Source organism: Nycticebus coucang, chromosome 15 (genome assembly GCF_027406575.1).
Source record: "Nycticebus coucang isolate mNycCou1 chromosome 15, mNycCou1.pri, whole genome shotgun sequence".
Lineage (NCBI taxonomy): Eukaryota > Metazoa > Chordata > Mammalia > Primates > Lorisidae > Nycticebus > Nycticebus coucang.
The window spans coordinates 16,670,346-16,684,778 of record NC_069794.1 but is presented as its reverse complement, the minus strand read 5'-3'; the positions used below and the strand labels follow the sequence as shown (position 1 = coordinate 16,684,778).

Here is a 14,433-nt window from a genome sequence, read left to right as displayed (position 1 = left end):
CTGAAGTGGGAATAAATGATTACTAATATGCCCAAAAGACGCAGAGAAAGGAAAAAAGGTCTACATTACCTGTAAAATGAAGTATCTCTCTGGAAATAAGTGGATGGTCACATACAAAAACAATCACAACTATTTTTATAAACGGTCACATATCAAAAAGTCTGTCTATATAAACTGACACCTTATAAATGCACCACATTATAAAGTGATCACAGGTCAATCATAATTACTTTCAATTGCAAATAAACTGGCCCTAAACTTTACAGGAAATTTTTCTTCTTTTTTTGAGATACGAGTCACACTCTGTTGCCCTGTGTAGAGTGCCTTGGCATCATCACAACTCACAACCACCTCAATCTCCTGAGTTCAAATGATCATCTTGCCTCAGTCTCCCAAGTAGCTGGGGCTACAGGCACCTGCCACAACATCCAGCTGATTTTTCTATTTTTAGTAGTGATAGGGTCTCACTCTTGCTCAGGCTAGTCTTGAGCTCCTCAGTTCAATGGATCCACCTGCCTCAGTCTCCCAGAGTGTTAGGATTACAAGTGTGAGCCACCGCACCTGGTCAAGAGCTGTGTTTTAATAGTTGAGAAACATTTTTTTAAGTTTCTCTATTCCTGCCTACTTGCTGAACAACTATTTCCAATACTGATACTTTACTCAGTTGTGACTGCAAGAAAGTGAGCCTACTACAAAAGCCAGCTGGCGGTCACAGCCTTCAGTTTCTGGTGGGGACCTTTCTGCCACACCAGGTGGCTACAGACCTGGCACTGCTCTACTGTAACCAGAAGGGAGCAGCACTTGAACTCTGGGAGGTTCAGCCCCTTCCATCCTGGTCATCCAGGCTATTCCAACACTGAACCACCATCACTGAGCCCCGACTCTGAGCCAGATACTGTGACAAGACTCAGAGATACAGCAATAAACAAAACAGATCAATATCCCTGCCCCCCTGGAGATGTGGGGCTCCCACAAGGCCACACATTTTACAGCTAGAGACTGAGCCCTAGTTCATTTTATAAATGAGACCCAGCTTGATGAGAAGACCTTCCTCCAAATACCTGCCTAACTGTGCCTCAGAGCTACTACTACAGCCGCTATCTTTCTCTTAGCTCCTGGCCCCACATGCTCTGTCTTCCACCTTAGTTTATGTCCCAAACCCCCAGTGTCTGAGCCCCTCCCCACAATGTGCCTCACCAGACATGACGTCACGATCCCCTGGCATGGGGCATGATCACCCCTCTGACCAGGCCAGGGGCTATGTTACAATGCAAACTATAAAAGAAGTCTAACATGCTAAATTCTTAGAAGAACAACAACACAGCCCATTTTACAATGTTGCAGAGTTTGCTACCAAAGAAATCTGGCAATGAGTCCTACGAAGTCTGAATTAGCTAATCCAGTGCTCACGGCAGCGTTCATTGCATTGCGCGGTGTTCACCTGAGTGAGGGCTTTCACCGAACGCTAATGCTGTTTTCTAGCAACACTTAAAAGTGTACTGGGGGCCGGGAGTGGTGGCTCACGTCTGTCATCCTAACACTCTAGGAGGCTGGGGCGGGTGGAGGGCCAAGACCTTGGACCTTGTCTCTAAAATAGCCCGCATTGTGGTGGGTGCTGTAGTGCCAGCTACTTGGAAGGCTGAGGCAGGAGAATTGCTTAAGCCTAAAGAGTCTGAGGTTGCCGTGACCTGTGACGCCACGGGACTCTACCCACAGTGCCATAGTGAGACTCTGTCTTAAAAAAAAAAAAAAAAGTGTACTGAGGTGGGAGGTGCCCAGCTGAGGGGGGACAGCTAGGGCAGGCAATGCACCTAGGGCACAGGTGCAGTGGCGGGATTTTATATACATGGGAAGGAACGCATTATTGTTTGGCTGGTAGAAACACGGAGGACGACTTCAGAACTGGGCAAGCAGGATACAGGGACTCGGCACTTAGACTTCAGGCACGTAAGGAGAGGAAGAGGCACTCCTCTGTGTGCGGAGTGTCCTGTTTTCCAGCCTAACCCAGACTGAGAGAGGGTGATCTGCACGGCACACTGGATGCCGGGGAGGATGGCCCTGGAGTTGTGTGGATAAGCGGGGGCTCTGAGCCTGCGAGTCCGCACGCGTCTCCAGGGTCACCCCTGCTGCTTGTCCTGTCTGCCTGAATGTCAGAAGTACAGCAAGTGATGGAAATCCTTGTGGCCTTGCCAGTTCTCCTTGTCTGCTTGCAACCCAGTGGAAACCCCATAGTCAGGAACCCACCAGGCTTAGGATGCTGATTGCCGCCAAAACAGCTGGGACAACCCAGACGATTCTCATAGGGGGCCCCCACCCCCACCCCACAGCAAAAATCCAAATCATGGGTTTTTCTCATTATGTAATAAGAAAATCTAAAAGCATTAAGGTAAAAACACACTGACACCCCTAAGTCTCCGTACCATTTTATAACGTGCATGTTAGCTAGCCCGCCCACACTGCACCCCTACCTTGTCCTGTCTCAGCCAAACATTACCAGTAACCTCCATGTAGCTGAAAAGGAGGGGACGTTTTGAAAAATTTTGGAAATGACATAAAGCACAACTTGTCAAACACCACAGTTTATTTCAGCCTATTTTCTGTTCATTGCGAACCTTACTCCTAAATTTCAGAATTTTTTTTTTTTTTGTAGAGACAGAGTCTCACTGTACCGCCCTCGGTAGAGTGCCGTGGCGTCACATGGCTCACAGCAACCTCCAGCTCTTGGGCTTACGTGATTCTCTTGCCTCAGCCTCCTGAACAGCTGGGACTACAGGCACCCTCCACAACGCCCGGCTATTTTTTTTGTTGTTGCAGTTTGGCCGGGGCTGGGTTTGAACCCACCACCCTCACTCAGTATATGGGGCCGGCGCCCAGGCGCCACCCAAATTTCAGAATTTTTATAACATGACTTTCAGTAAATAAGCAAGTCACATTTCACATCATATGTATAATCTAAAAAATCTCTATTAAATTGATGTCAACCCATTTTCTTTCAGCAGTAATAATCTTATAATGGTGGATATGTTACCTTATCCCAAAAAGCAGTAAAATCTTGCACGTGGACTATCCTTTTACGATCTGATAGAGGGTCAGGGTTGCGTTTTGATATTTCATCAAGTAATAGAAAGTCCTAAAAAAAAAAAAAAAGACAAATTGTTTAAATTGCAAAAACAACAACAGTACAAGCAAATCATTATTTCCATGAAATTTGCTATATAAGCCTATAGATCATTTTAACAACTGGCCACTGTAATTTTTTTTCCTGAGACAGGGTCTCACTCTATTATTCAAGCTAGAATACAGTGGCACAGTCATTGCTCACTACAGCCTTCAAATCCTGGATCTCAAGCAACCCCCTCACCCCCACACCCCACCTCAGCTTCCTGAGTGGCTGGGAGTATAGGCATGTACTCCCATGTGACATCATGTGCGGCTAATTTACATTTTTTTTTTTTTTTAATAAAACAAAGTCTCACCATGTTGCCAAGGCTTATCTTGAACTCCCAGCCTCAAGTGATCCTCCTGCCTCAGCTTCCCAAAACACTGGGATTAGAGGTGTAAGCCAGGCTCATAGCCATGAGGCAACCATCTCTACCTTTTTTTTTTTTTTTTTGACAAGTATACTGCTTCTTTTCTAAAGAGAAAATAATGCTCCAAAGCTGAACGTATTTAGAACCTGGACATCTGTATCGGTTCTAGGGTTACTAACAGTAAGCTTGACAGTTGGTAGGAAATGACCCATGAACACTGACTGAATCCTGGTCATGTGCCGAGTAGGGCCATTCCCAGGCCTTCTGGAATGGAGCTGGTGCAGAAACACAGGCAGACAGGGAATGCAAGGCCAATGGCAGGGACCCCCGACAGGAAGCCCCAGCTCAGCCTGTCTGTGTCCTGTGTCCTCGGGCCTTTCTCCTCCCAAGTGCATGTCAAATCAACATATCAATATTATTAACTATCACTTGTTATAGTTCTAAAAAAGAAATGCTTGTATTATATTAAGTTTCTATCTCTTAAAAGCATCTTTTCACACCCACTTATCTTCTTTCTATAGGGAATGCCGTGGGCTTGACAGCAGGAGCGGCCATATTGCCCTCTCCTTGCTATTTTCCACATTAGACAGCAGCTATCCAGGCAGTTTAACTGGGTAAGACCAAGTCCTGCTCACCATTACAAAGCTGAGCTAACATTTTAAGGGAAAACTCCCTAATCCTCCTCAAACGCTACATATATTTCAATAAGAACAGTTACAGGGGTTCAGAAATTGAATAATCAACCCAGACAACACTTCCGACCCTGAAATTTTGATCATGTGGAAGAAACAACATTGGTTATCCTCAAATTTGCCCTCAATCTTTTGTGGTTAATAAACCCCTTCCCCTATTTCTAGCTGGTTGGTGACAATGTGCAACAAAGACCACACTTCCCAGCCTGGCATGTAGCTGGGTGCAGCCATGTGACTCAAATTCCAGCCAATGGAAAGAGATCACATGGCTCAGGCCTTAGAAGCTGCCATTCAGGAAAAAAGGGAAAAGGAATTTGGGTCTCTAATGCTAAGGAGCATCACACAAGCCATGGTATGACTGGCCTGTGTCCCTCCAATCCTATGTTTTCATCTGTCTCCTCCAAAATGCAGGTGCAGTGGGTGGCTCCTGTGGCTCAAAGGAGTAGGGCGCCAGTCCCATATTCCGGAGGTGGTGGGTTCAAGCCCAGCACCAGCCAAAAACTGCAAAAAAAAAAAAAAAAAAATCCAGGTGCGGAAACTAACTTAATGGCCAATGTGATGAGGTCTTTCGGAGGTGATTAGGTCATGAGGGCTCCTCCCTTATGAATGGACTGAAGGAGCTTATAAAAGAGGCTTCATGCAGCATTCAGCTCCTCAGTCCCCCACTTCTGCCACCAGCAGACGCAGCGTACCTCCCTCCCCCCAAGACAAATGCTGAGACAAGAAGCCACTAAGGAAGCAGAGAGCAGCCCTCAGGAGGCAACCAAACCTGCTGGTCCTTGAACTTGGACTTTCCAGCCTACTGAACAGTAAGAAATAAATTTCTGTGATGTTTTGTTATAGCAGCATAGACAGATTAACACAATTAATGAAATCCACCCCCCCAAAGATAAAAGTTCTAACTTGTACCTTAAAATACCACTTTATTTGGAAATAGGACCATTGCAGATACAATTAAGATGAAGTCACACTGCATTACGGGGGGACCTAACTGCAGCGTGACCAGTGTCCTTGCAAGAAGAGAGACCAAGAAAGAAAACAAGTGATGACGGACACAGACGGAGGGGGCAGCTGCAAGGCAGGGATGCCCAGGACCGCCAGCACCCACCAGAAGGCAAGAGAGGTGAGGAAGGACTCCTCCTTACGGGTTTCTGGAGGAGCATGCCCCTACCAACACCTTTACTTCAGACATTCAGTCTCCACAACTCTGAGAGATGGGACTTGCGTTGTTTTATGCCACCATGTTTCTGGGACTTTTTTCCAGCAGTCCTAGGAAACTCACACAGAACCTTACAAGGATTTTTGCATGACAGCAAAATAAACTATTGTGTGAGTAGCCAAAAAGAGAAGTCCAGGATTTAGAGACAAAATGAAATCTATAAATAGATGGCTTCAATATACAGGCTAAGCCACATGTTAGGACAAACAAGAGACGGGGATTGGGCAGCGCCTGTGGCTCAGTGAGCAGGGCGCCGGCCCCGTATGCCGAGGGTGGCGGGTTCAAACCCAGCCCCGGACAAACTGCAACAAAAAAATAGCCGGGCGTTGTGGTGGGCACCTGTAGTCCTGGGAGGCTGAGGCAGGAGTATCGCCTAAGCCCAGGAGTTGGAGATTGCTGTGAGCTGTGTGACGCCATGGCACTCTACCGAGGGCAATAAAGTGAAACTCTGTCTCTACAATAAAAAAAAAAAAAAAAAAAAGAGACGGGGATTAAAGAGTATATGACACTTAATTTTACATGTCACTGTGGCCAGGCCACAGTAACCAGACACTTGGTCGAACACTTTGAGGTGTCAATGTGCAGGTACTTTTTAGAGATCAGCGTTTCCATCAGTAGACTTGCAGGGGTGTCCAACTTTTTTTCTTTTCTGCTGCCCCTTCAAAGAATAGTTGTCTTGAACCACACATTAAATACACAAACACTAACAAAAGCTGATTAGCAAAAATACAAAGCAATCCATGCACACTTTTCATGATACCCAACACCACAGATAACCAAAACACAGTCCTCACAAAAGCAGCATGTGGCACACTGGCGGCAGGTTGGACACTGACTGAGAGGAAAGCAGACTGCCCTACACAATGGGACTGGGCCTCAGCCAATTAGTTGAAGGCCTTTAAGAAGAAAAAGACTGACCTCCAAAGAAGACTTCTGCCCCAAGACTACCCTGAAACTCAGACTCCAATATCAGCTCTTCCCTGAGTCTCCAGCCTACAGATCTGGACTGGCCAAGTCTGCCAGTTTTGTCAGCCAAGTTCTTAAAAAACCATTCTATCAATCTCTCTCGGGATCCCCTACTCACCCCCCGTCAGTTCTGTTTCTCTGGAGAACTCTAATATACAAGGCTACCCCAATAAGTGAGGCAGCATGGCAAACGCCCTCTGAGATAACCAGTGCTACCCCCAGAGTTAGAGACAAGAAAACTGAGGCCCTGAGCGGCAGTGAAGACCCCAGGTCCATGCACTCCCCTTCCCCAGCGGGAGCTCCTTTCAAGGGTTCTCTGTGGTGTCTCTCATGGAAAGTGGCACCTGCACTTCAGATACACAGCCGTGACACCGTGTGGGAGTGCACTCTCGAGACACAGACTGCCCACGTGGATGCCCCAGAAAGCCTTTTACTGGCTATGAAAACCTGAAGGTGAGACCTAAGCTCCCTGTGCTTTAGTTCCTCCATGTGTAAAATAGGAATAACAGGGTAGCAGTAAAATTTAAAGGAGCAAATACTCACAAAGTACTTGGACCGCTGCCTGTTACATGCTAAGGGCTCACTAATTATTACCTGTTTGCATAAAGCCCCGTGGTTTTCATCTTCATTTATTTCATGATGGCCAGTAAGACAGTCAGACTAATTTTATTCTAACCAAGACTTTCGATTTCTCTACATGGCCCAAGGAAAGCCCAGCTATCTTCACTGCCTGGGAGCCAGACCAGCAGAGTCTAAATTAGTGCTGGGCACAGTCCCTCTCTTTCAAGAGCAGATCCACCCAGTCTGCCCAGATTTCAGGTACACAGATGGATGCAAAGAACAAGAGGACAACTCAGACTGAGTCTCACTCTGGACAAGATGCCGCTCCCCTGAGTTGAGACACCCCCCACACCAAGTCCTGGTCTTCCGGGAATGACCCATTCGCATCTGCTTCCCCCATCACTCAGCCTTCCTCTTGCTTGTGCTACAGGATGGGCAACCCTGGGTCTCTGCTGGCTCCCAGCCCTCTCCGGTGACTGCTGTTCTGTCAATTCAGTACTGGGTGCCGTGACATGTCCAGAGTACCTCAGCTGCTGAGAGTCTTACTGAGAGCATCCTGGGAGTGGCCAGAGGCCCTGGAAGCATTTAGTTAAATCAAGCACAAAAAGGAAGAATCCCCAAAGGGAAAGACCCAAAAGTAGGATGAATGTAACACAGGCACAGTCCCCCTCCCAGGGACAGGGTATGTGCTGGGAAACACACAACATGACCAGGTGAGACTTCATCTTAGATTTCAAAAACTTGAGTCCACAGGAAACAGAACCTTTGAAATTTTTTGGAATAAGATGAGATGATTAAGCCTGGGCTCAGTGGCTCACACCTGAAATCCTAGCACTCTGGGAGGCCGAGGCAGGTGGATTGCTTGAGCTCAAGAGTTTGAGACCAGCCTGAGCAACAGACACCCCATCTCTACGAAAAGTAGGAAAACTAGCTGAGCATTGTGGTGGGCACCTTTAGTCCAAGCTACTCAGGAGGCTGAGGCAAGAAGATCGCTTGGCCCAAGAGTTTGAGGTTGCTGTGAGCTATGACACCACAGCACTCTACCCAGGATGACAGAGTGAGACTCTCTCTCTCAAAAAAAAAGAGATGACTGAAATAACACTTAAGGAAATATTCCACATGTCAGAATAGGCTCCAAAGCACTAATATTAGAAATCAGGGCACTGAGCTAATTCCTAGTTCTGCCATTTACAAGCCCCGTGAAGATGGGCAAACTGTTTAGCCTATTACAGGGGCTATTTGCTTCGCTGTAAAGGGAATATGTTCATCTCATCCAATTGTTGTCAGGATTAAATGTCACGGCTGCCAAGAACCCTGGGCCATCAGACACATTGGCAGCTGCTATCAAAGCAAGTGGCAGCAACAGTGACAACAAAATCACAGCAACACAATGTACCCATGACACTACCGTCCATAAAAGCTGCGGTGTACAGTTAGGGTGACACTAACGTCACAGTACATTCCTAATTGCTTTCAAGACGCAAAAACTCCATCAAACACGTTTTACTGAACTGCATGGAGCATCTACAACGACGCTGCCCAAAGCCACTGTCAGAATGATAAACTCAGGGGAGCAGAACCAGCCCCGGACAACTGATCTTTTTATAGGTAATTTTTTTTAATAACATAGAATCTTTAGAGTTTGCTTTGGCAGCACATATACTAAAACACAGAATCTTCATCATAAAAAATACAGCACCTTTTCTGACAAGGCAAAAAAAGAAAATCACATCTACTGTCAGCGAACTTCACTGGAATCTCTTCATCGGCATCTATCTCAATTAAGAACCAAGAATAGGCGGCGCCTGTGGCTCAGTGAATAGGGCGCCGGCCCCATATGCCGAGGGTGGTGGGTTCAAACCCAGCCCCGGCCAAACTGCAACAACAACAACAACAACAACAACAAAAAAAAGCCGGGCGTTGTGGTGGGCACCTGTAGTCCCAGCTACTCGGGAGGCTGAGGCAAGAGAATCACGTAAGCCCAAGAGCTGGAGGTTGCTGTGAGCTGTGTGACGCCACGGCACTCTACCAAGGGCAGTAAAGTGAGACTCTGTCTCTACAAAAAAAAAAAAAAAAAAAGAACCAAGAATAAAACAAAGTACATGTTTTTAATGCCTGGAAACCCACCTTCTTGCCAAGCCTCTCACAGAGCCAAGTCCTAATTTAACACCTAGTCATGAACACACACATACTTGAGCACCTAGTATGTGCTAAGCCCTTACCTTGGTGAACACATCATTTGTCCCTAGCAAGTTAGAGACAGCTAATGGGAACAAGTGACAGTGGGTTTGGTGGGTGCTGTGATGTGAATGTATATACCCCCCTCAAAATTCACAGGTTGGAACTTAAACCCCAATGGTAGAGTACTAAGAGTGGTGCTTTTAGGAGGTGATTTGGCTAGGAGGGAAATGCCCTTGTAAAGAGAATTAGTGCCCTTATATCCTTATATCCCTGGCTGGAGGGAACTAGCCAGGCCCTTTGTGCCCTCTGTCCATTCTGTCCTAGGAGGACACAGCATCCAAGGTGCCAGCTTGGAAGCCAAAGCAGCCTTCACCAGACACCTGGACTTCCAAGACTCAAAAATTTCTACTACTGATAAATTACCTGGTCTCAGGTTATTTTCTTATGCAACACTAACAAACCAAGACAATGGAAATCAACAAATTAGACAGAAAGAGGCCTGTCAAAGACAGGGTCAATGACAGGAAGAAAAACTGAGACAAGGACAGGATGTCAAGGCAGAGACACAAAAGGGGCGGCCAGAAATTAATATGAGGACAATATCTAGGGAGAAAAGCACTCATTTTTATAAAGGGGATGACTAAATGGAACTGAGGCCACTCTTCCTGCCCAAGGATCAAGGGGCCTTCTAGCATTTTCCTTTCTAGCCCCAAGAGGAATCCTCCTTGACCTAGGAACTCACAAACTCACAACCTGCTCATTAGGAGATAAAATCTGTTTCCTTCCCCCCGCTTTAGACATTTTAATCACACCTTCAGTTACCACCTGGATATCCACAGCCCTGTGGCACTGCAGTTCACACTGCGGTCCCCAGATGACGGGAATTCTCACATTATTGTCAGCACACACCATCTCGGAGAGTGAAGGAAGCACAGTGTTTGGAATAACTGCACTCTGGTGCTGGGAGACTTAAGCCTCACTAAACTTGAACACAATGACAAGTATTATTTGACTTCGAATCCACCTACAACTCTTAAATATCATTTGACACCCCAAACCTGGATTCTTTGGATGCTGACGATCGACTCTGACACCCTCTCAATGGCAGAGGGGAAGAAGAGGGTGACTGTCAACCGCAAAGCTCCATACAGCGACACTGCCACAAACACTTGGCTGGCCGTGATCACGTTGCCAAGGAGCACATAGCAGGTGAAGGTCACAAACACGATAATTTTGCTTGCACTGAAAAATGATGCCAAATTCATCCCTCTGAGGTAGGAACTTCTCAGTATCTTGGAGATTTCCTTTCTGAAAAGAGAGTGAGTAGAGGTTTTAAAGGAAGCATCAACATGAAAGTCGTGACTTCAAATGCCTGTTGCATGTGGTCCCTTTCTAGGTAGACATAAATTAAGATAAACTGTCTCTTACATCATAGAAATATTTGACAGCTCACCCCTGGGAACAGCTTTAATTCTAGGGCCAGGCAAGACCACTAAATAACCACTCTACTCATAACAGGAAATCATGTTTAATGTCAGGGCTTGACATTTTGGGTAAATCAGACTGGGTTTGAATAATCATTCCAACAGATTGATTCAACAAGAAGCGGTAAACTCAAGTCCTATGCCAGGTCCCTCACTGATGAGTAAGACACAGCCTGTCCCCTCCAGGATCTCTGGAGCTTATAGGAGAAGAGAATAAGCAACCTCCAAATTGTGAGACCCTCAAGACTAGATGTAAGTAGCTGGCACAGTGTCCCAAGGGATCACAGAGATGAGGTGGGTGACGCAAAGTGCCAAGGTCAGGGAGGGTCCCAGGCATGGTAGAGGGCAAAGAAGAAGAAAGAGCACACCTCTGAAACAAAGGGAGGTGCACCTGCAAGGTGAGAGTGGGCCGGGTGCCGAGGAATTCTGAGAAGAACCGTCTGCTGGAGTATAAAAACTAAGCAAACATAATGTATTTAGACCAAAGCCAAATAAATAAAAATAAAAATTCTAAAAATGTAAAGCCAAACCAAAAGTAACAGTTTTAGCACAGCAGTCTAGAATGAGTATTGATTCATATAGTTTGGCCCAATATAGGTATAACCAATCTCTATAATCATACCATTTGTCTACTTCAACATAAATTATAATTTCTACTACTTTGGGAGGCCCAGGCAGGAAGTACACTTGAGGTTAGGAGTTCAAGACCAATCTGAGTGAGAGGCCCTATTTCTACAAAACACAGAAAAAATTTGCCAGTGGCACAACCTTGTGGTCCCAGCTACTTGGAAGGCTAAGGAAGGAGGATCACTTGAGCAGTCTGGGGTTGCTGTGAGCAAGCTATGATGATGCCCCTGTCAGATAGCCAGGGCCAGGCAGATAGCCAAAGTCAGCGCAACAGAGCAAGATCCTATCTCCAAAAAAAAAAAAAAAAAGGCTTATAGAATTGCTAGCATCTAGGCATTGTCAGGGATTTAGGACATGGAGAAATAGGTGGAATTTCATTTTTATATTAATAAAGAAACACATATACTTTCTGCCGTAAGAACATGGAAAATGGAAGACCCGCCTAAAATGATGTTCTATAGGGCGGCGCCTGTGGCTCAGTGAGTAAGGCGCCAGCCCCATATGCCGAGGGTGGTGGGTTCAAGCCCAGCCCCGGCCAAACTACAACAAAAAAATAGCCGGGTTTTGTGGCGGGCGCCTGTAGTACCAGCTGCTCGGGAGGCTGAGGCAAGAGAATCACCTAAGCCCAAGAGTTAGAGGTTGCTGTGAGCTGTGTGATGCCACGGCACTCTACCGAGGGTGATAAAATGAGACTCTGTCTCTACAAAAAAAAAAAAATGATGTTCTATACCATTCTATTTAACCCCCATACCACATGCAAGGGTAGGTCTCACCAAAAGGTTGAAAACATAACAAGAATTCTAAAACCATTCAGTGGAAATAGGAAACAGAAAAAGTATAACAATAGGGTATAACGTATACAAAAACTTACCTTCTCAAATTGGCAATAAGGTCTGCAAATGGCTTTTCCCAAGCATACATTTTAATTATTCTTATGCCAGTTATAACTTCATTCATGGTCCTGATCCTGGCGTCTGTGAAAGCAGCAGTTTTATTCCTAAGAGGGAAGGAACATGGAGATGAACCATAGGGATGACGGCCTAACTTTCCTTATCAGAAATAGGCACAGGCAGACACCACGGATCAAATGATTCCCTACAGCTCTTTTGCTCCAACACAGACAGGTCCTACTCAAACCACAATTGGAAAAGGACTTCAATTATAAAGTCAATAATTAATCCCAACTCAGTAAGTATTATGGAGAATTTGCAGTATCTGCTCAGGAAGACATGAAAAAGAGTCAGATACTATCTGCCCCTAGAGGAGTTCAAAGGTGGGCAGGAAAGACAGAAAAGGACCAAAATCTAACAATAATACAGTTGACAGGGGTAGAATAAAATCAGAATAAAGGGCTTCTAATTCCATTGGACAAGAAGAGAAGCAAAAGGGCTCCAGAGTACTGGGAGCATCTCCAGGGATAAGGTACATTTGGAAGATGGCAAAGAAGGGAAAAGAAATTCCAAGTAGAAGAAACACTATTGTCTACCACTGGGATGTTGAAAAAGAAAAACACTAAAACAAGAGTCTAATATAAAGAAATTAAAGTGCATCAAAGAGCAAAGCTCCATCTACCTGCCAAGCTTGAAAATGATTCACTTCCATTTCTTTTTTTTTTTTTTTTTAATTAAATCATAGCTGTGTACATCAATATGCTCATGGGGCACCATACACTTGGTTCATAGACCATTCGACACATTTTCATTACATTAGTTGACATAGCCCTCCTGGCATTTTCTTAGTTACTTTGCTAAGACATTTACATTCCACATTTACCAAGCCTCACATATACCCTTGTAAGATGCACCACAGGTGTGATCCTTTCAATGCTCCTCCCTCTACCCACCTCCCCCCTCCCTCCCCACCCTTTTCCCCTTTCCCCTATTCTTAGGTTGTAACTGGGTTATAGCTTTCACGTGAAGGTCCTAAGTTAGTTTCATAGCAGGAGTGAGTACATTGGATACTTTTTCTTCCATTCTCGAGATACTTTACTGAGAAGAATATGTTCCAGCTCCATCCATGTAAACATGAAAGAGGTAAAGTCTCCATCTTTCTTCAAGGCTACATAGTATTCCATGGTGTACATATACCACAATTTATTAATCCATTCATGGATCGATGGGCATTTGGGTTTTTTCCATGACTTAGCAATTATGAATAGGGCTGCAATAAACATTCTGGTACAAATATCTCTGTTATGATGTGATTTTTGGTCTTCTGGGTATATGCCCAGCACAGGAATTCTAGAATTGAATGGCACATCTATTTTTAGATCTCTAAGTGTTCTCCAAACATCTTTCCAAAAGGAATGTATTAATTTGCATTCCCACCAGCAGTGCAAAAGTGTTCCATTTTCTCCACATCCACGCCAACATCTCTGGTCTTGGGATTTTGTGATATAGGCTAGTCTCACTGGAGTTAGATATCTCAAAGTAGTTTTGATTTGCATTTCTCTGATGATTAAAGATGATGAGCATTTTTCATATGTCTGAAGGCCGTGCGCCTGTCTTCTTCAGAGAAGTTTCTCTTCAAGTCCCTTGCCCAGCCTGCGATGGGATCGCTTGTTCATTTTTTGCTTATACGTTCGGGTTCTCTGTGGATTCTGGTTATTAAACCTTTGTTGGAGACATAACCTGCACATATCTTCTTCTATTCTGAGGGCTGTCTGCTTGCTTTACTTACTGTGTTCTTGGCTGTGCAGAAGCTTTTTAGTTTGATCAGGTCCCAGTAGTGTATTTTTGAAGCTGCTTCAATTGCCTGGGGGGAGGGGGGGTCCTCCTCATAAAATACTCGCCCAAACCGATTCTTCAAGGGTTTTCCCTGCACTCTCTTCTAGTATTTTTATAGTTTCATGTCTTAAGTTTAAATCTTTAATCCAGTAAGAGTCTATCTTAGTTAATGGTGAAAGGTGTGGGTCCAATTTCAGTCTTCTACAGGTTGCCAGCCAATTCACCCAGCACCATTTGTTAAATAGGGAATCTTTTCCCCACTGAATGTTTTTAATTGGTTTGTCAAAAATTAAATAACGATAAGTAGCTGGATTCATCTCTTGGTTCTCTATTCTGTTCCAGATATCTACTTCTCTGTTTTTGTGCCAATACCATGCTGTTTTGATCACTATCGATTTGTAGTATAGTCTGAGGTCTGGTAGCGTAATTCCTCCTGCTTTGTTTTTA

At 45.0% G+C, this 14,433-nt stretch overlaps 1 protein-coding gene across 4 annotated transcripts in view; it reads right to left on the bottom strand.

Moving 5' to 3' along the window:
- ABCC4 (ATP binding cassette subfamily C member 4) overlaps positions 1 to 14,433 on the bottom strand; it is a 242,767-nt gene that overhangs the window by 158,517 nt on the left and 69,817 nt on the right. For all 4 annotated transcript variants that reach the window (XM_053564121.1, XM_053564118.1, XM_053564120.1 and 1 more), the window contains exons 7-9: positions 12,132 to 12,257; positions 10,208 to 10,457; positions 3,029 to 3,130 (exon numbers count right to left, since the gene is read on the bottom strand). In XM_053564121.1, the coding sequence (XP_053420096.1) occupies positions 3,029 to 3,130; positions 10,208 to 10,457; positions 12,132 to 12,257 (478 nt within the window). The remainder of the gene's footprint in view (positions 1 to 3,028; positions 3,131 to 10,207; positions 10,458 to 12,131; positions 12,258 to 14,433) is intronic.